Source organism: Schistocerca serialis, chromosome 4 (assembly GCF_023864345.2).
Source record: "Schistocerca serialis cubense isolate TAMUIC-IGC-003099 chromosome 4, iqSchSeri2.2, whole genome shotgun sequence".
NCBI classification, from domain to species: Eukaryota; Metazoa; Arthropoda; class Insecta; order Orthoptera; family Acrididae; genus Schistocerca; species Schistocerca serialis.
In genome coordinates, this window is record NC_064641.1 from 329,895,313 (window position 1) to 329,920,369 (window position 25,057).

General features: G+C 40.8%; 1 protein-coding gene across 1 annotated transcript in view; it reads left to right on the forward strand.

Annotated features, from left to right (window-relative positions):
• The window catches only part of LOC126474959 (death-associated protein kinase dapk-1-like), a 314,370-nt gene that overhangs the window by 33,043 nt on the left and 256,270 nt on the right, over positions 1 to 25,057 (forward strand). Inside the window, exon 5 of the mRNA XM_050102484.1 lies at positions 12,986 to 13,182. Coding sequence (XP_049958441.1) covers positions 12,986 to 13,182 — 197 coding nt within the window. The remainder of the gene's footprint in view (positions 1 to 12,985; positions 13,183 to 25,057) is intronic.

Below are 25,057 nucleotides of genomic sequence, written 5' to 3' on the forward strand. Positions count from 1 at the left end.
ATACATGAACTTTGCTGGTTTGCCAGTAAAATAACTGATGATGCACGAAGTAAATAGGATATAAATGTAAACTGGCAATAACAAGGAAAGTATTCCCAAGGAAGAGAAATTTGGTAACATTGAATGTAGATTTAAATATTAGGAAGTCTTCTCGAAGATGTTCATCTGGTGTGCAGCCATGTATAGAAGTTGAAACATGGACAATAAGCAGTCCAGATAAAAAGAGTATAGAAGCTTAAACGTGGTGCTACAGAAGAACACTGAAGATTAGATGGGGAAAGGGCATAATTAATCTACATCTACATTGTTACTCTGCAATTCACACTTAAGTGCCTGGCAGAGGGTTCATCGAACCATTTTCATACTACTTCTCTACCTTTCCACTCTCAAATGACATGTGGGAAAAAGGAGGTACTGAATAGAACTGGCTAGAAAAGAAACATGGCATAACTTGGCTAAAAGAAGGGATAGAACCCATCCTGAGACAGCAATGTATCACCAGTTTAGTGTTGGAGGGAAGTGTGGAGGGTAAAAATCATGGAGGGGGAGGTAGAGATGAATACAGGAAGCAGGTTCAAAAGGAGTACTATGTTGCAGTACTTATTCATAGATGAAGATGTTTGCACAGGATAGAGTAGCTTGGAGAGCTACATCAAACCAGTCTTAGGAGTGAAGACCACAACAACAAACAAGATAAAATGAGCAGTGACTTAAGGGTGTATAACTAATAGCTTCACAATTATGAAATGGCAGAAGTATCACTACTATTTTATAGGAGAGCAGTTCACTGTGAAAAAGGATTCCCTAAGTTTACTTAAAAATATCAAGGAAATGAAATATTCTGATTGGAATAATTAAAAGACTAATGGACCATTTTAGTGAAATTATTCATTTTTGGAAACAGATTTTGGAAATAAACTGCCTGACACAAAAAATGAGCACCCTGAAGGGGAGAGGGAAATGAAATAAAACCTCACCAAACGAGAAAGTATGTGTGTTATTTAAGTAATTATAAACTCAAGTCCAATAAACATCTAGTCCATGTATATCTTCAATTGATTTTTAGGATGACATGAGGAATTCTTCAAAGTCCCCACTGAACATTGTAGCACTGCATTCATCTCTGATGTGTTGGATGGTCTGCTTAGGCACACCACAGTCACAGGCTGGAGAAGACAGCAGCCCCCATTTGAAGAGTGGGTCAGCACATCTTCCATGGCCAGTTCTTAGTCAGTTCAGAGTTGACCAGATCTTTTGGGGCTGATCAAACCCAGGAACTGCCTCAGTAATACAAGACATTAGGTGGCAAGTTATTGGAGCATTTTGGAGCCATTCTTTTCTCCAAGAGTTGATGTCAGTCCCAATGAGGCTGTTGAGAGCAAGAGGAGGATGTCTTCAACGAAACCTCTTGATACTCAGATCAGGTATATCGATGTGTACCGGTAGTTCAGGGTTTGCTTCGATCTTGCTGTATTCCCTGACCAAGGCTGGTTCTCGTCATATTTTTGGGGGTGGTATATGACTCAGGACAGGTAGCCATATGTTAGGTGTAGACCCAACAGTTCTTGAAATAATGCGCATGGTGTTGTGAAGTTCAACATTGATTTTGTTTACAGGGCTACTGTTTAGCCGTGCTGGTGCACAGTACTCCGCCGCAGGGTATACTAGGCTCAGTGCAAACATCCTCAGAGTTGTTGCTGTTGATCTCCAGGTGGTTCCATAGAGTTTATGGATGAGGTTGTTTCTTGTTTTCACCTTGGCAGCTGCTTTTGTAAAGTGTGATTTAAATGACAAGATTCTGTCTTATGTGACCCCCTAAGTACTGTGGCTCCTTGATGTGGTTGAGGTGTGTGTCGCCAAAGTGTACTTCCAGAGATCTGTCGGTTTCTCTGTTATTCAGATGGAAGAAAGTTACCTCTGTCTTCGTGGCATTAGGCCTAAGCCTCCATTTACAGAAGTATGCTGCCTATGCAGACAGATTGAATGTCACGGTTTCTTCCATTGAATCAGATTCGGTGTGCTTTGTTGCAATGCCCCAGTCATCAGTGTAGCCAAATTTCCCACAAGCTGTTTCTGGCATGTCAGCAATGTATAGACTGAAAAGCAGTGGGGCTAATACTGAGCCTTGAGGTAAGCCATTTTGAAGGAATTTCTGGCTCCTGACTTTGTTTCCCATGATGACTTGCAATCCTCTGTTACTAATCATATTACCAATAAGCTTTGTTACTTTTTGACAGGGAATTATTTTCATCAGTTTATAGAGTATGCCTTGCCTCCAGATGGTATCATAGGCTGCTGATAAGTAAATGAAGGCCACAGATGTTTTTAATTTCTTTTGGAATCCTGCTTCAATATGTGTTGTAAGGGCCAGGACTTGGTCTGCACAGCTTTGGTTCGGATGAAAGCCGGCTTGTTCGACTGGGATGGCCTTGAGTATTGTCGGACCAATCCTGCTAAGTAGTACTCATTCCAGAAGTTTATACACCATGCTAAGCAGTGCTATGGGCCGGTAGTTTTGCGGAAGATTTCCCGGTTTATGTGACTTTAGAAGGGAGATTATCTTGACACACTTAAGTTCTTGTGGTATGTTTCCTGTCTGCAGTAGTGATGTGAAGAACTTTGCTAACCATATTTTCGTATATTTGCCATACTCGATAAGAAACTCTGGGAGGATGTCATCTGAGCCGGGGGCTTTACCTGGTGTTGTGTCCTTTATTGCTGCCGAGATCTCTTCGGGAGTGATGTCGCATGAATATTTTGTGTCATCACTGGCTGTTGCTTTTAGCTTTCTAAGTTCACGTTTAATGTGTATTTTTTGCCGCTCGGTGGTTTTCCCCTTTAGATGTTTTAACAATGTGCAGAGCAATTTTGTTAGGTGCTGTGGGGTTTTCTTCTCGAGTGATACCGCTGGCTCCTAGTGTTCAAAGCAGGAACCTTGCTTTTCTGGTGGATACTTTAAAGTCCATAGCCCGAGTAGTTTCCATCCACTTCTGCCGTGCAGTATCAAGGCTGTGTATGATTTTGTCTGCTATTTCTCTGTCACCACTGCTTTGGTAGTCATTATACAGTTCCTCATATTTCTCATCCCAGCCTGGAATGTATTCTTTGCGGTATCCCCTAGGTATATGCTTATTTGCTGTTCTGATGACTGCTCCCACAAATCTTTTATAGCTATCAGCCGATGGATGGATCCATCCCAGGCATTTATCGAGGTCTTCAGATTAAGCTTTCCAATCTGCTTTTTGTAGGTTCCATCTAGGTCGAGGAGCTGAGGTTATCAATGGAATACTTGTGCCGATTTCTACTAGGACTGGATGGTGTTGACTATGAGGGAAATCTGGCAAAACATTTTGGCTTGTGTTGACCAGCTGGTGATTTTCATCAGCTGTGACAAAGCATAGGTCTGGGTCATACTCACATTTCCAAGCTGCTGAGCTAAAGCAACCGTGATCTTTAGCATCGAAAATGAGGTGTATGTTGTTTTCTTCTGCCCAGTCTGCTAAAGCTCCACCATTTGTATCGGTTGTTCTGTATCGCCATTGCTTGTGGTGGCTGTTGAAGTCTCCCACAAAGACCATGGGATGGTGGTGTGATTAGAGAACATCTGCTGGCCATGCAGATCCTGGTGGTTTGTATATGTTACTTATGGCCAGTTCACCAATTTTGATTATCACAGAGTAGATTTTGTCATTTGTGGAAATGGATATCAGGTGACTGTTCTCTGCGTTATCTGTGTGGGTTTCCTGTGGGGCAACCACATCAATGTTGTGCTTAGTCAATAACTTTTGAAGAATTTGGCATTTAGGAAAGGGCATTTAGGGAAGGGTGCCATAAAAGTGTTGTATCCCCTCCTGAGGCAAGAGGATGTACAACTGTTGTAACTAGTCATTTCTATCGTTGATGGTGGCTCTGGGATGGAGGTGATGTTCTGGTCCCATATGCACTATCGGAGAGAGATTTGGAGATCTTGTTGACCACAGGAGTACCTCAACTTTACACAGACAGTTCATAGAGACGTGCTATGTGTGGACAAGCATTGTCCTGTTGAGAAATGGCACTGCAGTAGGGTCACTTGAAGATGACAACATACTGTTATGCCATCAGAGTTCCATCAGTCACAACTATGATCTGAATTCATATTCTGTGGCTCCCCACACCATGTTGCAAGAAATAATACCACTGTGGCCCTCCAAAACATTGGAAGTATGGGACATCTCCTCAAGTCGCTACCATACTTGCTGATGATAGTCATGTGGGAACCACACTTCATCATTGAACACAATGTGAAATCGTTAATAAGCAGACCTCTCCAGATGCAGCTGTTTGCATTGTGGTGCTAATGAATTGGGATAGTAATTCCCTAGTCCCACTGTTAATCTCTGACTAATGATATGAAATGATACAGAATGCTGCAGGGAGTTACTTGTTCCTGGATGCCAGGCGTAGACATGAATGGTTTATGATGTGCTTGATGCTCAGTATGGTGATCCTCTCTTGTGGTGGTCAGACGTGGTCGACTGAAACCTTGACGAGTACATCTGCACTCGTGTGCCCATGCAGTCCAACATTGGGCCACTGTCACATCCAAATGCCCCACCAATCTGGATATTGCATAATTTGATAGCTATCCAAATTAAGACGCACAATAAGGTGAAACTTTTGTCAGGTGCTGATAACACTATTTAATATGAGTATGCAGAATTTCCATGTTGTCCACTATGATCCCCCAAGATCTGATGCTGTTCATGTCCCTTGTATATCCTACCAGGCCTGGTAACAACACTAGTGCATTCTGGAGGCTGTTGTATCTGTCGCAGAGCATTGCAACTCTAACCATTTACATACCTACTGATGTTGTGTACAAGTATGAAGTTACACAGTCTTCTGGGTGCTTAGTTTTTTTCTCTCTCTCCAGTCAGTGTAATTACATATTAAGATGGTAACATTATAGAACACGAAAATTTTAAATGTGCATAGCTTCTGAAATATGAAGTTTTTGGAAAATATTAGTTTGTTGGAAAGAGGTGAATGAGGGCTTTCACCTTCTCATGATCTGCATGCATATTCAATGACAAATATTTGTTTAAATAAAATATTTTGAGTCAAAATAACTACAGTATGTTGCAACTATCAGTGATGGGAAAATTATACGGTGAATAATAACATTTTATGAGACCTTGCTTGAATAAGAAATTGATTATTTAGTGTAACTATTATATATTTACGAGATAAGGAAAAAACATTATTGGCATCAGAAGTAGTGCAGGAGCAAGTAGTATAGCCCCACTTTTCTCTTTTACAACTAGGAACACATGATTCTGTGTCATGGGCAACTTCATCTCAGAGCATAGTCAGTCCTGAGTGCAAAATCATGTACAGTTTTGGAATAACAATCGTACATGTATTGTTATGTACTTTATCTATTGTACAAAGTTCATATCAGTCACATGTATCCTGCTTGTTGTTGCACTTTCCATAAAATAGGTTTATATTACACTATTCATAACATTTATATTTGTAACTTATCTTTTAGTTGTGAGTGTTAGTTTACAGAGAATAAGATGATTATTTAAGAAGCAGGTAAATTACTTTTTGTTTCACTGATATTTGTTTATTGCTACTAGGCTTTTGACTTATGAGGTCATCATTAGGGAGCAACTGACCAGGGTCCACAAAGTCACTAGCATACAAAAAAACAAACCTTGAAAACTGAAGATATAAATTAACTGCATGGAATCTTTAGCCATGAAATTGTTTAGCAAATGTAAAATCGAGTACTCATCAATCACGAAGTGTGCCATATATGTTAAGACAGTTAGCGGCTTTTAGTTACTCTGCTGTGGTACAATAGCATAGAGAAATAATTTGGAAGTGGACAAATTACAGTGTAAATGGTGGGCACTATACATGTGACACATTTCAGTGCTAAAAACACATGGATTCTAATACAACTTAAATATTGACACAGAATTTTTGCTATGATTTTGTGCACTATGTGGACACAAGTAACTATATACTGTGCTGGATGATGGTACAGATAAAAGAGTATTAAATTATGGTTTACAGAATTAATGACACCTAAATGGTACAAAATGAATGAAGACTGTATGAATTTAGTATGCTATATGGAGGGAGAGTCCAAAACGTATAAATTCTGTTGTGAATATGCAACATTGATGTTGAGATCCAGCTTTATGCATGTGACTGATTTACTGAATCATGTAAAACTTGGGAGTGAGGATGTGGTCAGCAGTATCTGATCAATTAGAACCAAGAGAGGGTTTTATGCTAAAAGCTTAGCTGTTACAAATATTTTCTTTCCTGTGTTGTCTAATGTAGAATATGAGAGTTTCCTAACACTTGAAGTCAGTAAGAAAATGACACAAAACTCTCACCTGATTCATTATGATCAATTTATAACTGAGCACATACCCACTCTTCAGCTTGACATAACCTAATAAACCAGTCACCACACTTCAAGTACACTGGTCTATATTCATCCCCACATACCACAACTGATACTACAAAGTTGTGTCATTTAGGTTTTGTTTTGTTTTCCATTCAGTCTCTCATCATATTATTATGTGCTTATTGTGCCTTTGCTCATTTTGGAATGTCCAGACTTTCTTTTCTAGAATTCAGTTTTCATACATTTTGTAGGTCTACTGTAACTAGTGGTTATCATCCTTTATGATCCTTCATATTACCTGGTACCATGATGTAAGTGTCTTTTATGCCTTACATTGTTTTCTCTGCAAACCTTTGTCTTGAGGTACCTGTTAGCCCACAGTATTGCACTATCAGACAAATTTAGCTACACACTGCCTTATTTACTTGTTATTGCCAAAAACATATCCATGTTAATGTCATATCTTTCATCTCATCCCTGACACTTAATGTAAACAATGCACATCTTTGTTTTGTAGCATCATTGTAAGGTGTCAGTGTATTTGAACATGTGAAGTCATTGTGTAATCAAAGTGTTCTATGGAAAACTGATGATGGTAATCCACCGAAAACTGATGATGGTAATCCACCTTTGATGCTGTGTTTTTGTAATTGTGTTTGTAACACTGGGATACGTTTATCATGATGATAATGTGTGTTACATGTAAAATAATGAAAATGTAAGCAGTTCAAAGCAATGAGGACACAGTCACTGTAAGTACTTGTGCTATAAGCTCTAATGCAATTTCCAGCTTGTATTTATCTTTATTTCCTTCTGAATATTTCTCAGTTAAAATATTTTCTCTCTAGAGCACAATGGCATGCAAAGCACCCAACATCTGACTAAATGTTCATCCTGTCATGCAGCTCTCTGATGATGAACAGAAGTTCACAACCAGTAATGGCAAGGAGCAATAAAACATGTTAAACAAAAATGTTCTCAAAATTATTGTTTGGTGTCTGTTTCTATAACATATCATATATTTCAAGCTCAATTGATTTATATAGGTGGATGGCCAACTCAACAGATCTACTGCCATCTCTGCGTAAGGGTTATTTTCACTAAAGTGAGGTGTCTCAGGATGTGGGTACTGCGATGTTTGCGTATGTCTGGTTAAGGGTAACCATTAATACGCGCTCATCTGGAGATACATTCGGCCTAAGTCGAACGAAGCATAGCAGTTTGAAGAGCAGAGGAAAAAAAGTGCTAAGGCAAGAGCCAAGGGAAAAAAAACCTCTGCGATAGTTAGGTCTGGTGGTAAGAGCAGTAACAGATGTCTTGCTGCATGCGATAGGTCATGCAAAGCTAGGATTTGTTAGTAGTGGGTATCATGCATGTCGATACCTTTGACGTTGTGCGGTGGTGTTGCTCAGCAGCTGCCGCTGGGTGCCAGTGTTGAGCTCTCGTCAGCAACCTGCAACAGTTAAGTTTATTATCGTTTTTGTGTCCGATAGGTCATATATCGTATGCACAGTGTAGGGTGATGTTGGCGAATTGTTTGTGCCTCAGTGGGCGAGTTGTCTGTGTCCCTGCTGTGGCCTGTTGGTTGGCTCCAATAGCAGCTGGTAATTACCAGTCAGTGTTGCTGATATTCAGGGGCTTGCCGACATTTGTCGCTTGTTAGTGTATGTTAGCTTACCTTAGGTGGCTATGCCCTAGCTAGTAGTGTCTTTGGCTGCTTGTGCTTCCACCTATGGTTGTGATCGTAGTTTCCCAGAGTGAGAATGAAAGGATTGTTCGAGTGTCTCGAGTTCCTGTATAGTCATGTGGCAAGTTTTTTGAATACTTCCTTGAGGGTTTCAAGGCGGTATTCTCAGTGCAGAACCACAGTGCGTGTGTAGTGTGGAGCGTTGCTAATGATTCGTAGCACTTTGTTCTGTATGATCTGCAGGCAGCACAGTCGTGTAGGAGCTGCATATTCCCAGACGGGAGCTGCGTATGTCATCAGAGGTCTAATCAGTGTCATGTATATGGACCTTGACACCCTCCTATTCAGTGTGCTTTCTCTGTTGAGCACTGGGTAGAGCTGTTTGAGCCTCGTGTGTGCTCTGTTGGCAACATACTCGATGTAGTCCCCCCATGTAAGTTTCCGGTCCAGCCAGACACCTAGGTATCTGACTTTCTCTCGGAAACGTATTGGGCGTGTATGTATTGTTATCGGTCTGCTGTGTTGATGTTTGCGCAGTAGTTTCAGTCTGTGTGTAAACAGAACTGCTTCGCACTTGTCGACGTTTACTTTAATATGCCATCGCTCCAACCAAGGCTCGGCTGTTCTGAGTGCTGTCTGTATTCGTGAATTAATGTTCGACGGTTTCCAATCTTGCACAAGGATGGTGGTGTCATCCGCGTAGATGGCTAACGTTGTGTTTTGTGTTGCTGGGAAGTCGTAAATGTACAGGTTGAACAAGATGGGCCCTAGGATGCTTCGTTGGGGTACTCCAGCTTGGATACCATGTTGTGTTGATTGTTTATCCTGCGCGTTAGTGTTGAAACATCTGTTTGTGAGATATGAGTGTATGAGATGTACGAGTTCGTCTGGGAAACCAGCTTTGCTTAGTTTGCGTATGAGGCTGTTGTGCCAGAGACGGTCGAAAGCTTTTTCGATGTCCAGGAACACGGCCCCTGTGGCTTTGTTCATGTTGTAGCCATGTGTTACATGTTTGACTATGCGGAGGAGTTGTTGTGTTGTCGAGTGGTGATTCATAAAGCCGAATTCCTCCAGTCTTAGAGTATCATTGGTGATGCAGTGCCTAGTGATACGTTTTAATATTACCTTCTCAACAATCTTGCTGAGCAAACACAGCAGACTGATGGGTCAGTAATTTTGTGGGAGGGAGTGGTCTTTCCCTGGCTTCCTGAACATCAGGACCTTGGCCACCTTCCAAAAGTTAGGGAAGTGTTGGTGTTTTAGGATGGCATTTGTTAAGTGTGTAAGGTATTCTACGGCTTTATCCATGAACTCCTGGAGGACACAGTTTTGAATGCCATCAGGCCCAGGGGCTTTCCGAGCGTTGGTGTGCTTGATAGCCCATGTGATTTCATTTGTGCTAGTGTGTCTAATTTTGTTGCGCGAGGGCTGGGCTACAAGTTGTGTAACCTCTTGGTCCACTTCAAGTGTGAATATTGGATCTGAGGGAGCCAGATTCGGCATGAAGGGCACTGCAAGTGTTGTGGCATAGGATCTGCCTTCTCCATTGCAGAGTAAGCTGGGCTGTCTGGTCCTTGCAGTGTGGGAATGTAATGTTTCTCCCTGGTGAAGTGTCTGGCTAGCTTCCACATGCCAGGATATGTGGTATGTAGCCTAGCGAGTTTCCGTCCCCATTGTTCGTTTTTAATCTTTGTATTTTATTCCGTATTATGCCCTAGAGTCTGTTGACATGCACTTTATAGAACGGGTGCCTGGTACGCTGCCAGTATCTCCTGAGGCGGTTCTTCATTGAGATAAGGCCCGGGATCTCCTGGGGCAGGGCCGTCAAGTGTTGTTTTGGTGTTCTGTATGGAATGGCGTCAGTCATTACATCTTGGACGGCAGTTGTGAGAGCCTCCACAGCCTCATCAACTGATATTTATCATAGGTTTTATAATTTGTAAGGTAGTATGTCTGCTATTGAAGGACAATGTATTCCAGGGCTTTAGATACAGTAGATTTACTTCAGTGTAAGATTGGTTATGCGTGAGTTTGAAAAACAGTCCAACTTTGTCTGCATTAAATATGTCACATATTTGTATTGTGCTGTCAAACCTACTAAGACACCATTTTCCTGGCAGGTGCATTATCTTTGTAAACAGATGCATCCTCACCACAGATTTTATGGTGTACAGTTCCAGGATGTCCTCCAAACCTATGTGGAGGCACCCCATTGTTCTAGTAAAATTTTCTGTTTTCATCTTGCTCACAATGTCTATAGCCTTTGCTTGACTTACTGCACAACACCAAACAAATCTAGGGTGGCTTCATTATGTATTTTTGATATCATACTCTGTTGCCATTATACTATACAGTCACAAAATACAAAAGTAATAAAATGATAGCAGTATTATTTTTGATATCATACTCTGTTGCCATTATACTATACAGTCACAAAATACAAAAGTAATAAAATGATAGCAATATTGAAAGGAAAGATTGCTGCTCTCCACATAGAGGAGATTCTGAGTTGGAGATGGGCACAATGGAAAAGAATGCTAGAGATACTAAGCGTTTGGAGTAACTCCTTCATCAGACATAGAAACCTCACATATATGCACACAGCCACAACTCACATGTACATCTACATCTAAATCTAAATTCTGCAAACCACTGTGAGTTGCATGGCAAAGGGTGCATCCTATTATACCGGTCATTTCTTCCGTGTTCCATTTACGTATGGAGCTAGGAAAGAATGATTGTTTGAATGCCTCTGTACATGCAGTAATTATTCTAATCTTTTCCTCACAATTCCTGTATCTAGTGTTGCAGGGACAGGAAAGGTCTGTTATATACAGTGTGGGGAGGCGGTGCTTGGAGTGGGGGGAAACAGAAAAGAAGATTAGAGAAACTGAGAAGGGATAAGGACTACGCAGTGAGATCAGGAAAGAGGGATAAGCAGATGGAGGGCAGGCACTTGTGAATACTGAGGCTAAGAGGGTTGTGGTAATGAAAGATATTTCTCAGAGGGAGTTACCACCTGTGCAGTTCAAAAAATCTCAGGCTGGTGGAATAATCCAGATGGCACAGGTTGCGAATCATGGCACAGGTTGCGAATCAGTTGTTAAAGTAACACACATCGTGTTGGGAGGCATGCTCAGCAACTGGCTAGTCCAGCTGTCTCTTGGGTACAATTTGGTAGATAATGGTAGATCAGATGTTTGCTTTCACAGGTGGTCCTGCCTTGATGTGGTAGGAGATGCCCGTGACAGGACTGGAGTAGGTGGTACAGGAAGATGTGTGGGACACGGAGCACGGATGGAGTAGGTACAGATTGAGAACTTGCGTAGATGTGATGGGTGGTGGAAAACCACACTGGGAGGGGTGTGGAGGATATTTTCACCCAGAATCCTAAACCATCTACCTCCCCCCCCCCCCCCCCCTCACCTACCCAGCTAGATTACTTACTTATCTCGGACACAGTTTCAGAGTGTGTGTGTGTGTGTGTGTGTGTGTGTGTGTGTGTGTTGTTTTTCCACATCTGACAAAGGACTTAGCCTGAAAGCTGAATATTTCTAGCATTCTTTTTCAATGTGCATGTTTGCAACACAATGCCGTCTCTGTGTGGTTAGTATCAACCTGTCCTTCCCATATGGTTTTAATCCATCCTGTATCTTTCCTTGTTTGAAAATAATAAAAGGAATTACTGGAGACCTAGGTTGTTCTATCCACTGTATTAAAACATTTTCCAGCTCAGTACACCCAGACTTCACTTTATGCTTTAAAAGCAATTTGTTAGAGATACTTCAGTTTCCTAACATTCCCTTCTAATATCAAAGATGGCATCCCAAGAGGCAGCTTGAATCCTTTTTATAACAACATCTTGTTTTTGTTGTACTTCTGTATGATATGCAGTTTCTTGGCCCCTGAAAATGGTTTTTTTCTTTCTTATTTCATGTAGCCATTGTGTTACAACTAGGCTGGTGGTAGGAACCCTCATGTGACATAAGCTTTATGAGGTGTACGACCAGCAGCTGGAAGCTAGGAATGCAGCTAGGAGGAAGGTTTCCCACGTCCAGTTGTTAACAACAGCCCACCCTTCGTCTTGTGCAACGTTTTAAGCCTCCTGGCATCTGCTGACAGCTTTTATGAGCCTTCTCGTGCTTCATGGAAAAGTGCCATAAAGGAAGTGGCAGCATGTGTTATACTAAAGAGAAGTGCATCGAAATGGGAGATATGTTACAAGGGTGTCATGTGGAAATTTTTGCAGCACTGAAGCAAAGGAGTGTTTTACATGGGTGTGTGTTTAGAGGTTTCACCATACTGCATTCACACTACATGTATGCTGTAATATAATGTGTGTTTTTTGTACAGTTTTCATAATAATCAGTCTCTAAATGGTAATTTAATAAGTTTTATGCTTTGCTACCATTATTACACTAAAAAAACTATGTTAATGTCTATGGTTTGTTAAAAATTACAGTTCATGTGATATTTGTATTTAAGTGATTCTCTCATACGGTGGCCACTATTCACATTGACATTTATACATTTTCATCTTCTTTATTTATACACTTATGCCACAGTATAGAAAGTAAAATCTGTTAACCATTGTGATGTACTGTATTTGACAGATAACACAAAAAATGAACACTCAATGTAACACATTGTATATGATCTCACAAGCAAAGATTCTAAGCAGTTGGTTTTTATCTTCAGTTTCCAAGGTTTAGTTTCTTGCACATTAAAGTCTTTGTGAATACTAGACCTTATCTAGTCAACTTCTTGCTGAAAAAATTAAAAAAAAATAGTTGATCAAAGCAGTCTGTTTGCTTTTCACCCTGCAATATTAAATTGTTCTGCCAGGTAGAGACCAAAAAATCCGTTAACATGACAGAATTTATTTACAGCCTGAAAATATACTTCTCGTTGGTGGAGGACTACAGCTGAAGTTGGTGGACTTAGGACTTTCCCAGGAACTTGAGCCTGGTACACATCTACGAACCACTCTGGCAACCCCAGAATTCGCAGCACCTGAGATTGTCAGTTACGAGCCTCTCTCCTTAGCTACTGATATGTGGGCACTTGGTGTCATCACATACCTCATGTAAGTTGCAGGTGTTGCAGTTTCTTAAGAAAGTTTAGAAATAATGCAAATTTAGGAGACAAAAATAATTTTTCGTTCTTCCTCCCACATTGGTGAATGAATCTTCTAACAAGGAAGAGCAACAGTATAAGATTTTTATTTAATTTATTGAGTTGCTTCAGTTCTTGTGTGTTTCAGTATCATATCTGTGATACCTTGTTATGATGTGGAACATGTCAGTCATTTTACATATATGATAAATTTTTGTAATGAAAATAAAGCTGCTTGCTGACCATTTGCATTACTGGCTTTAATATTTATCTTATTTATATTCAAGTAGCGTAGTGCCCCACTGCTTCATTCAAATATACTGTATGGTCTGAACAGACTTTTTCTGTTTCTGTTTAATCGAGTTTTTATGTTGTTCACAAATTGCAACACCTTCTAAAGTTTTCACCCTAATGAAGGGCATAGAGGCATGGTCTTTTCCGAATTTACATCTGACTGAAATGCAATTCTGGCAGCTGGAGTCAGTCTCTTGTTAATGATGCTTTTGCATTCTTGTGGTGATATTTCTATAGAACTTTCGTCACTTAACACATATTTCTTTACATCTAACTGAGCAGGGAAATACCAGTTTTCAAAGTTTAAAAATGTTTTAATTTTATGAAATATTTTCCTAAAAATTTGCATTCCTTACTTCACCACCTTAGGGGTTAAATTTCCAAAAATACTGAAACTCATATTTTTATTGTTATTTTTAACTGAGAAGTCAAATATTGATTTTCATAGAGGTAGCTTTCAAAATGCTTTAATATTTTTTTAGTAATCATTTACTTCTAAAAATATTTTTCACCCACAGTTTTACCCCCTTAATAGTTGAATTTCCAAAAATGCTGAACACAATTTTTTTTTAAATTTCTGTCAGTATTCAAATACCAGTATTTGTAGTTCTAGGTTCAAAATTGGCTTAATAGTGACGGACCTTCAAAAATCCTTTCATTCCCTATTTAACCCCTTGGAGCGGAATTTGAACAATCCATTTGTAAACAACACCTGCAGTATAAGATCCACACCCTCTATAAATTTCAAGTTTCTATCCATGGCGTTTTGGGCTGGGCAATGATGATAGATATAGATAAACAATGGCCAATGTGAGTTTTGAGAAAGGCCATCAAATATTATCCTTACAACTTATTTCTATGCAATGAATACTATATATTTGTAGATTTGCCACAGAACATTACAGTATTCTTTATGACAGTAGTGAATGAAAATATGCAAAGTAAGGTAACCTTTTGCCCACTTTCATCATTGAAATCAGCATGCACATAGAGCATAAGTTGTTGAATTAGTGTTTGATAACATCCATAATACAGCATTACCAATTCAGGTTCTTACAAATATGTACTCCCAGAATGTTTTAATATTCAGTTTTATGTACATTTCACACATTATTGTTATCAGTTGTGTTATATCTTGCATTTTATTGAATTTATTTCACTGTGTATTTTCTAAGTTAATCTATAGACCATTTACAGAAAATGAATTGATATTTTTTTAAAACATTTCTTTGGTCATTCACTCTGCTAGAGAACTACTTAGTGTGGAAAATGTGGTGGCAATCAAATGAACTGGTAAACTAAGTAGGGATAATTAATAGGCTGATAAACTAGTGCTGCCCTAGAACTAAGGAAATGGTTTAAGCAAACATAGAAATGGACACAAATCCCTAAACTTGAAAAAGCATGACAATAAACAACTTTGAAAGAGTTACAGAAAGTCGAAAAGGTATCTTTGGAATAAGAAGAATTGTTTAAGATTTTAAAGTTAAACAAAATATTAAAGAAATTAACTGTCCCTTTTATTGTTCTCTTAACCATTTTTGAATGCTATGTGATTACCTCCAGATTTTGTTGGAATACTGTGCCTTGATGTATCATATAAATTCTATTAAAGAAGTGGTACCTGCTAATCTCAAATGAAAGAAAAAGTAGCTTCACAGTATATGCAAGTAGAAAGAAGTAGCACAGGAATTCTTTGAACACTATAAATTACCCAAATGATACATCATCTCCCACAGATTTTATGAAGATGTATTAAAGTGAACATGAAAACCATTTTCTTCAGTGGTGTAGCTACAGTTAATAATAGATCTAAGTTGTCATCCTACAAAACCACCAGTTTTAAGGTCACAAATTAATGTACAGCTCAGACTGACTCAGCAGCCAGGCCATCATATAATCTGTTGAATAGCCTGAATATACACTGCCTAACAAAAGAAAGTGAAACACTCAGGAGACATCGTCAGATGTCTACATCTACATCTGTATCTATACTCTGCAAACAACTGTGATGTGCACATCAATGCAACTTCATAATATACACATCATCAGCTGGTGTTATAACTAGGAATAACACAATTAATATATCACCATTCCAAGGTTTATTTTCAAAGCACTGATACAAATACTTCTGTTACCAGGCACAAAGTTGTAGATGAACACGTTATGGAAAATTATATAAATTGATGGTGGTTATACCAGTGTCAAGGAAGTGCAAGTGAAATGCAGAATTCCGGTGGAAATCACAAGTCCATTTCATGCTAAGCCTTATGAACATTGAAGTCCAAGTTCCAGTATAGCAATTGGATTCTAAATCCACAGCGCAATCAAATCAACATCGAACAGCAGATCTACCGCAGCACAGCACTTCTGAGTTGTGGAGTGGAAACATGGCATGATGAGAACTGACTTGTAGACTTCAGGAGCACTGTTAAATAAGGCTCCATAGTTAATGGAGCCAGTGGCTGGGGTCCCTGTATATTCTGGGCGGTCAATCGCTGAGTGTTATAGGAGGCTGTGTTTTGAAGCACGCATATGCTAAGGCAGCCTGTGATGTTAGCAGTGGGCTGCGCAGGGAGAAGTGCAGTGAATGATGCATTTCTTGGCCTTACGTAATGGAGCACACACTGCTCGGTGTGGAGATTTAATAGTGGTGGATGCCACACACCTCCCCCCTAGGGGAAGCAGGGAAGCACCTGCTGTAAATGCAGCAGTGTTGGTGACTCGGAGCACAGGAGCATATGGACGAAAACGCCCCGGCCGGGAGTGAAGGTTGTACCATGTGGACCTCAGCAGCAGAGCCAGTGGAGTAGGAGTAGCCAGTGGCATGTCTTCATCTTCATTTAGAATTACTCATTGTTGGTGACAGGACAACATCTCATAGGCCGGAAAGTGCAGCTTGGGGGGCTGGGAGATGTCTGGGATAAGGTGCTCTTTTTGGGGTGTGGTGTTGATCAGCTGGATGTAGACAAAAGGCATGTATAAGTCTGGTGTTACTGTGGTTGTGTGGCTTTGGGTAGGATGGGAACCAGGTAATTGGTAATGGTGGTTCTGAGACGGGGACAGAAAAACTGTTGGGAAACTATTTTGGGGTGAAATTGATTGGCATGTGGTAGAATCTCCTGGTCCAGGAGCTGCACTCCAAAGACCTTCTGGCCCTGATGCTGGACAGTTGTTACCGGAATCCAGGGTGGTTGCCAGCCAAATCCTTTTGTCCTCACTGAAGTCTCAGGATGGAACTTGGAAGCAGGCAGTAGTGGTGCTGGCCTTGGCATCGGCGTGATCAGGCTTAAGAGGGCTGCAATCTGTGTAGAAGTTCCACAAGACTTTTGTATCTGATGGGTGTGGACCTGTAACTGCTCAAAAAAAAGTTAGTGATGCATCAGTGGAGTGATCCTGGAGGTATTTCTTCATCTGAGTTGAAATTGCATACCATCCTCTCGGGTTCTCCATTCGATTGTGGATGGAAGGAGGTGTTGGAATGTGGCGAATGCCATGTGGTCACAGAAACCACAAAACTCCTCGCTATGGAATTGTGGACCATTGACAGTTACGAGCACTTCCGGCAGATCTTCAAACACAATTTTTTTTTTCTAAGGCCATGATGGTGTTGGCATTGCATTGGACAATGTACAGAAATTGGGAGTAAGCATCAACCACTATCAAGAACATAATGCTAAACACTGCACCGGCAAAATCAGTGTGTACCAGCTCCCAAGGATGAGCATATGGTGGCCAAGAAGCAAATGAATGTTGTGGGGGTGCCTGCTGGCTTTGGCAGGATGAACATGTTGGGGTGAGTCGTTCAGTCTCCTGGTTCATGCCCGGCCATTAGGTGAACCTGTGAGCCAGCAGTTTAGTTCAGGATACCTCCTCAGTGATGTTGGTGCAATAGTGCAGGACGTAAAGAATAAGGAATGACTATTCATGGGTGTCCCTTGTTGGAAACAAGTAGCATTACTCCCCTGATCAACATGAGCTGATGGCAGGCATTAAAAGAACTGACGGAATGCTGCAGAAGCCTTGGGAGATTGTCGTTCGGGCCATCCATGAAGTATGTGACTCCAGACTTGTTGAGAATACCTCATCACTACCGGTTGCGTCTGTGACCCGGGAGCTGGTAATGGGAAAAGAATCTATGGTGGCTTCTGCTTCTTCATCAGTGTGAAAACACAGAATTTCTTCTTTGTTGAACTCTGTATCGGGTCCCCATGGAAGACGGGAGAGGACATCAATGTTGGCATGCTCAGTCATGTTGCAGAAGTGAATCTCATACTGGTAGCATGCCAGAAATAAAACCCAGTGCTGGAGGCAGTGAACAGTCCTGTCTGGAATCTTCACTGCTGGATTGAATAAGATGATCAGCTGTTTATGGTCTGTGATGAGGTGAAACTTTGTGCCAAACCAAAATGTGGTATTTCTATAATACGAAGATGATGGCCAGCATTTCTTTTTCTATTTGGGAGTACCTGTGTTGGGTGTTAGTAAATGTTTTCGATGCACCTCCTTGTGTGCCAGGACCACCCTGACACCTATATCAGGTGCGTCTGTTGCAATAACTATCTGCTTTCTGGATCAAAACGTGCAAGGCACAGCGTCGTCAAAAACTGGGATTTCATCCTGTGGGAGGCATGCTCACAAGCTGATGTTCACTGGAAAGGCAAACCTTTTTTGCATAACTGGGACAAGGACACAGTTTCTGTTGCTGCTGCGGGTAAAAACTTTTGATAACACAATATCATACCCAGAAAGGAATGAAGTTGCTTTAGTGATATTGGTCTGGGAAGTTTGATTCTGGCTTCGACAAATGCCCAAGATGAAGATTATGTGGCTGAGGTACTCAGTCTCAGGCTGGAAAAACAACATTTTTCTTTCCTGCATTTTAGGCCAGTCGCCCTTAAGATCTGAATAAAGATTTCAAATTGTGAACGTGTTCCTCTGTGGTTCTCCCTGTTTCAGTGATGTCATCCAAATAGTTAATGCATTCATCTTCATTAAGTACTAACTGTTCCAAGAATCATTTATAAATGGCAGGAGTACTTGTTATACCAAACATTAGGCATTTCAAACGATGAAGCCCATGCGGCATGTTAAGTGTAAGAAACTATTGAGATTCTGCATCAAGGGGAAGTTAGTGGTATACATCCTCTAGGTCTGTCTTAGAGAAGAAGTTTCCACCTTTCAATTTTGACAGTAATTCTTACGGCTTCCAAATAGGATATGTCTCGATGTCTGACTGGGCATTGGCAGTTATTTTAAAATTACTGCACAGGCAGATCTTCCCTGATGGCTTTCACACTATGACTAATTGGGGAGCCCATTGACTGGAAGGAATAGATTCTAGAACTCCAGTTGCAATTAGACAATACAATTCTTCTTTTACTTGGTCTGTGAGAGCTAACCTAACAGCATGGGCTCGAAAGTACCAAGGCTGTGCATTGTGTTTCAGAGCGATGTGCACCTCAAACTCCTTTGTGGTGCTGAGTTCTGGGGTGAACAGGTCCTCATAATCCTAGCAAAGTGTCTGAGGTTGGAACATCTTTAGATACTGAATTCACAGAATCTTCTATTGAAAATCCAAATTTCTGGAAAGAGTGAAGTCCAAACAAGTTCTCACTATTAACGACTTAGAGGGTAATTTGGTGGGTGACGTTATAAAATGTCATCAGCAGTTCAACTTGGCTATGTACTGGGATGGTATGTTCATTATAAACCATTAGAAGTCTCTTTGTTTTTTGCAAGGGAGGAGGTCCAAGTTTCAAATAGGTACAATAATTCAGAATGCTCACAGCTGCACCAGTGTCTACTTGTAATATAAATGGTTTCTCTGCAATTTGCACTTCTGTTAAAATCTTATTGGAGATCTCTTGATGGTCAATAGTGGCTACCAGATTAACAGTCATCTGTTTGGTAGGAGGTTGTCTTGCCTGATGGGAGTTAAGACATACAGAAGTTAAATTGCCATTGGTAGAACAGGTTTTGGAATAGGCCCATCTGTCAGGACAGTCTTTGCGTTGATATTTTGTAAAACAATCAGGACACTATGACAATCATTTCGGTACCCAAGACTGGTTTGATTGACTCAAGTGGGGTGGAGGACGTTGTTGGTTAATGGTACGGTGTCCTGCCTGTAAAGTTGCTACATCCAAATCACCATTAGTATGGCCATTGGCTGTTGGCTTGAATGAGTTTACATTAACAGCTGCTATGTCGATCCATGACTCCAGTTTCTTGCTTGCTGCTCAGGTCACTTCAAAGCTTTGTGCTAAGTCCAAAACTTTGTCTAATGACAGGTCTTCGAGTTGAAGTGGCTTGTGCTGGAAATCCCTGTCTGGAGTACCCCGGGTGATCATGTCCCTGATCATTTCTTCTGCACATGACTCCATACTTTTAGGGGTAATGAAATGACATTTTTTCCCTAAAACTTGCAACTCCGTGGCCCATTCTCTAAGAGACAGGTTTGGCTGTTTCTTGCACTGGTAGAATGCTACCCAGGAGTAAGTAACATGGGTATGCCACTGGTAATATTTAGTCTGCAACGAATGAATATTTGGAAAGATGAGCTCTGAAGGCTTAGATAAGGGAACTAATTTGCACAGTAGCCAGTCAGTCTCAGGTTTTGACCATGACAAAAACAAAGATTTCATGAGGCTGGCATCAGTTACCCTGAATGCATGGAAATGCTCCAGTAATCTTGACTCATAGGCTTCCCAGTCCCCTAAAGTCTCATCAAAGGAAGGAAAAGGCAGCACTTGTTGTGTTGCTTGCACCTGCAGTGAGCTTTGAAGAAGTGATTGGAGGGTATTCAGTAGCAGCTTCTGGTGCTCTTCCAGCTGATGAATAAATTGTGTGAGTAGAAATTCCAATGTAGATGATTGTTGGCTCGTCTCCATTTTATTGTGTTATACTTAGGAATAAAACACATTATCACCATTCTATGGTTTATTGACACAACACTGATACAAACAATTCTGTTACCAAGTGCCAAGTTGTAGGTGAACACTTTATGGAAAATTATATAAATTGATGGTGGTTATACCAATGTCCAAGAAGTGCACCTGAAATTTGGCGGAAATCACAAGTCCATACTAAGCCTAGTGAACATTGAAGTCCAAGTTTGAGTTTAGCATTCGGATTCTAAGTCCAGAGCGCAGCTGAATCAGCTTCGAACAACAGGTCCATCGGAGCATAGCACTTCAGAGTTGAGGGGTAGAAACAAAGCTTGATGATGACTGGCTTGTAGATATCAGAGCAGTGTTAAATAAGGCTCCATAGTTAATTGAGCTGGCAACTGGGGTTGCTGTATATTCTGAGTGGCTAATTGCTGAGCATTATGAGAGGCCAATCGCTGTGTTTCGAAACACGCACACATGAAGGCAGCTTGCGATGTTAGCAGCGGGCTGTGCACAGAGAAGTGCAACCAACTATGCATTTCTCGACCGCATGTAATGGAGAGCACCTCTGCTCGGTGCGGAGATTTAATAGTTGTGGATACCACAGTTGGTAAGTAACTGATTAGATTGCAATTGTCTGAGGCAGAATGGCCACCACCAGTGTGCATAAGTGTTGTTCATGTTCATTGTTGTTACTAGACCTGATGTGCTGTATAAGGGTTATGAACAGTGTCAGATGCTGAGTGGCCACTGCAAAGGACACAGAGATGTCACATACTTGTATGATACAGTGTTATCAGCTCCTGATAGAGTTTGAAAGAGGCATTATTGTGGTTCTCCATGTGGCCAGCAGATCGAATCACACAATGTCCAGATTTTTGGGGCATTTAGATGTGATAGTGGCCCACTGTTGTACTGCATGGGAATATGAGCTCTGGCATACTCGTCATCAATGTCCTGGTCAACCATGTCTGATCACCACAAGCGAGGATAACCGTATTGTGCATCAAGCACATTGTAAACCATCCCCCTGCATGTGCTACCAAAAAATGAGTAAAGGGCCCACTGCAGGATTCTGTATCATCTTGCACCATGGGTTGGATACAGCAGGAGCCATATTAGTGAATTAACATCCCATGAATAGACATCTGTAAAAACCATACAATGACTGTGTTTGGAGCAGTGCTGTGACTGTGAAGCATGGACTGCTGATGCAAGGCATCACATTGTCTTCATTGATGAATTACAATTCTACATTAAGCTGGATGACCATCATTGGCGAGTATGGTGGCAAGCTTATGGAAAGGCTAGTTCTTCCACAGTTTTGGAGGTGTACAGCAGTATGAACCATGGACCTTGCCGTTGGTGGGGAGGCTTGCGTGCCTCAGCGATACAGATGGCTGTACCGTAGGTGCAACCACAACAGAGGGGTACCTGTTGAGAGGCCAGACAAACATGTGGTTCCTGAAGAGGGGCAGCAGCCTTTTCAGTAGTTGCAGGGGCAACAGTCTGGATGATTGACTGATCTGGCCTTGTAACATTAACCAAAACGGCCTTGCTGTGCTGGTACTGCGAACGGCTGAAAGCAAGGGGAAACTACAGCCGTAATTTTTCCCGAGGGCATACAGCTTTACTGTATGGTTAAATGATGGTGGCGTCCTCTTGGGTAAAATATTCTGGAGGTAAAATAGTCCCCCATTCGGATCTCCAGGCGGGGACAACTCAAGAGGACGTCGTTATCAGGAGAAAGAAAACTGGCGTTCTATGGATCGGAGCATGGAATGTCAGATCCCTTAATCGGGCAGGTAGGTTAGAAAACTTAAAAAGGGAAATGGATAGGTTAAAGTTAGATACAGTGGGAATTAGTGAAGTTTGGTGCAGGAGAACAAGACTTTTGGTCAGGTGAATACAGGGTTATAAATACAAAATCAAATAGGTGTAACGCAGGGGCAGCTTTAATAATGAATAGGAAAATAGGAGTGCAGGTAAGCTACTACAAACAGCATAGTGAACACATTATTGTGGCCAAGATAGACACAAAGCCCACACCTACTACGATAGTACAAGTTTATATGCCAACTAGCTCTGCAGATGATGAAGAAATTGATGAAATGTATGATGAGATAAAAGAAATTATTCAGGTAGTGAAGGGAGACAAAAATTTAATAGTCATAGGTGATTGGAATTCAACAGTAGGAAAAGGAAAGGAAGGAAACCTAGTAGGAGAATATGGATTAGGGCTAAGAAATGAAAGAGGAAGCCGCCTGGTAGAATTTTGTACAGAGCATAACTTAATCATAGCTAACACTTGGTTCAAGAATCATAAAAGAAGGTTGTATACATGGAAGAATCCTGGAGACACTAAAAGGTATCACATAGATTATGTAATGGTAAGACAGAGATTTAGGAACCAGGTTTTAAATTGTAGGACATTTCCAGGGGCAGATGTGGACTCTGTGACCACAATCTGTTGGTTATGAACTGTAGATTAAAACTGAAGAAATTGCAAAAAGGTGGGAATTTAAGGAGACTAAACCAGAGGTTGTACAGAGTTTCAGGGACAGCATAAGGGAACAATTGACAGGAATGGAGGAAAGAAATACAGTAGAATAAGAATGGGTAGCTCTGAAGGATGAAGTAGTGAAGGCAGCAGAGGATCAAGTAGGTAAAAAGACGAGGGCTAGTAGAAATCCTTGGGTAACAGAAGAGATACTGAATTTAATTGATGAAAGGAGAAAATACAAAAATGCGGAAAATGAAGCAGGCAAAAAGGAATACAAACGTCTCAAAAATGAGATTGACAGGAAGTGCAAAATGGCTAAGCAGGGATGGCTAGAGGACAAATGTAAGGATGTAGAGGCTTATCTCACGAGGGGTAAGATAGATACTGCCTACAGGAATATTAAAGAGCCCTTTGGAGAAAAGAGAACCACTTGTATGAATATCAAGAGCTCAGATGGAAACCCAGTCCTAAGCAAAGAAGGGAAAGCAGAAAGGTGAAGGAGTATATAGAGGGTCTATACAAGGGCGACGTTCTTGAGGACAATATTCTGGAAATGGAAGAGAATGTAAATGAAGACGAAATGGGAGATACAATACTGCGTGAAGAGTTTGACAGGGCACTGAAAGACCTGAGTCGAAACAAGGCCCCGGGAATAGACAACATTCCATTAGAACTATTGACGGCCTTGGGAGAGCCAGTCCTGACAAAACTCTACTATCTGGTGAGCAAGATGTATGAGACAGGCGAAATACCCTCAGACTTCAAGAAGAATATAATAATTCCAATCCCAAAGAAAGCAGGTATTGACAGATGTGAAAATTACCGAACAATCAGTTTAATAAGCCACAGCTGCAAAATACTAACGCGAATTCTTTACAGACGAATGGAAAAACTAGTAGAAGCCGACCTTGGGGAAGATAAGTTTGGCTTCCATGGAAATATTGGAACATGTGAGGCAATACTGACCTTACGACTTATCTTAGAAGAAAGATTAAGGAAAGGCAAACCTACGTTTCTAGCAATTGTAGATTTAGAGAAAGCTTTTGACAATGTTGACTGGAATACTCTCTTTCAAATTCTAAAGGTGTCAGGGGTAAAATACAGGGAGCGAAAGGCTATTTACAATTTGTACAGAAAGCAGACGGCAGTTATAAGAGTCGAGGGACATGAAAGGGAAGCAGCGGTTGGGAAGGGAGTGAGACAGGTTTGTAGCCTCTCCCCAATGTTATTCAAATCTGTATATTGAGCAAGCAGTAAAGGAAACAAAAGAAAAATTCGGGGTAGGTATTAAAATCCATGGAGAAGAAATAAAAACTTTGCCTCAGAAAGGATAGAACAGCTTTGACACCCTTAATACCCATATGAATCAGTGCATTCATCCATGTCGCAGGGGCACATCATCATACTGATAGGTGGGCTCACAATGCCAAGTTCTTTGCAAATTTGACTTGATTTTGTAATCACTGAAATAATGTCCCTGAAATAACATCACATCTCCTCTCATCTTACAAAGTTTTATTTCATTTCCTCCTCTCCTTGTCAGGCAGTGTAGTTTTCACCTTGCCATTGGTGTTAAAGTCAAGAATAGCGTTTTCTTGCAGTGACAGTTGTATACACTGATGTTCCTAATTGAATTTGTTGCATTGTAAGATATTTTTACTTTGTGTACAAACATTCCTGCAAATTTCACCTTACATATATACATGGTGATTCTTATTAACGTTTAAAAACACCCGAAGTGATGTAGATGCCACTGTGGGAAGTAATGTAACATGAGACACAGGGGAGTCACAAATGTCAGGAAATACCCCAAAAGTGGATGACAAATGTTGAACATGTGACATCACCAGATGACAAACCTCGCCATACGTGTGTCTGTTGGGCTTATCGATCCTACACTTGCCAAGAGCATTGCTAGATATCACTGCAAGATGGTGCAAATTTCAAACACCTTTTGTAAACGTTATCTGTAGTAAGCATAGATGTTACAAAATTATTGCCCTTGTTGTAACCAAGTAAAAGCTATTCTTATTTTGTGTTTCCGTCCTGTTGTCCTTTCTTTTTTGGGTACAGACGTTATTTAGTATAGAAAACATAGATCAGTTACTGGTGATGGTGAAATTTGGAAGCTTATACTCATTTACACGTGACGCGGT